Below are 476 nucleotides of genomic sequence, written 5' to 3'. Positions count from 1 at the left end.
AGTCACCCGCAGGCCAGGCCGCCGCCCCAAGTGGCAGCCATCTGACCGGCAGGGACGGCCGCGGTAGGTCAGTCAATGAGCTGGGATTTGCTCAGACCTACTGTGTGCCAGGGGATGGAGGGGGGACGTGCAGATCTGTTGCGTGCCCCCCGAGGCCTGCCATGGGGAAGGGAGACGGGACCCCACGGACACAGTAGGGAACAGCTGCAGGGGTGCGGGTGCTGGATGTGGGGCGTGTACCCCGGGTCAGGGAGAGTGGAGCCGGGCAGCAGGGTGCAGCCCCCGCCCACCTTGTCCCGCAGCCCCTCGGCCTGGCGGGCCTCCTCCTGCAGGTTGTAGATCTTGTTGACCAGCTCCTGCCGGTCCTCCAGCGCCTCCTTGCGGTCGTGTTCCAGGATGTCCAGGATGGCCTTGTCCGAGTCGGGCAGGCTGCGCTGCCCGGCCTGGGGGCGGGAGAGAGGGTGGGTGCAGGGCCA

The 476-nt window shown here is 69.1% G+C and overlaps 1 protein-coding gene across 1 annotated transcript in view; it reads right to left on the bottom strand.

Annotated features, from left to right (window-relative positions):
• CARD11 (caspase recruitment domain family, member 11) overlaps positions 1-476 on the bottom strand; it is a 62,591-nt gene that overhangs the window by 31,380 nt on the left and 30,735 nt on the right. The window contains exon 6 of the mRNA XM_014530977.1: positions 291-443. Within this exon, the coding sequence (XP_014386463.1) occupies positions 291-443 (153 nt within the window). The remainder of the gene's footprint in view (positions 1-290; positions 444-476) is intronic.

Source organism: Myotis brandtii, unplaced genomic scaffold (assembly GCF_000412655.1).
Source record: "Myotis brandtii unplaced genomic scaffold, ASM41265v1 scaffold786, whole genome shotgun sequence".
Taxonomy (NCBI): Eukaryota; Metazoa; Chordata; class Mammalia; order Chiroptera; family Vespertilionidae; genus Myotis; species Myotis brandtii.
This window is presented reverse-complemented; position numbering and strand designations above follow the sequence as displayed.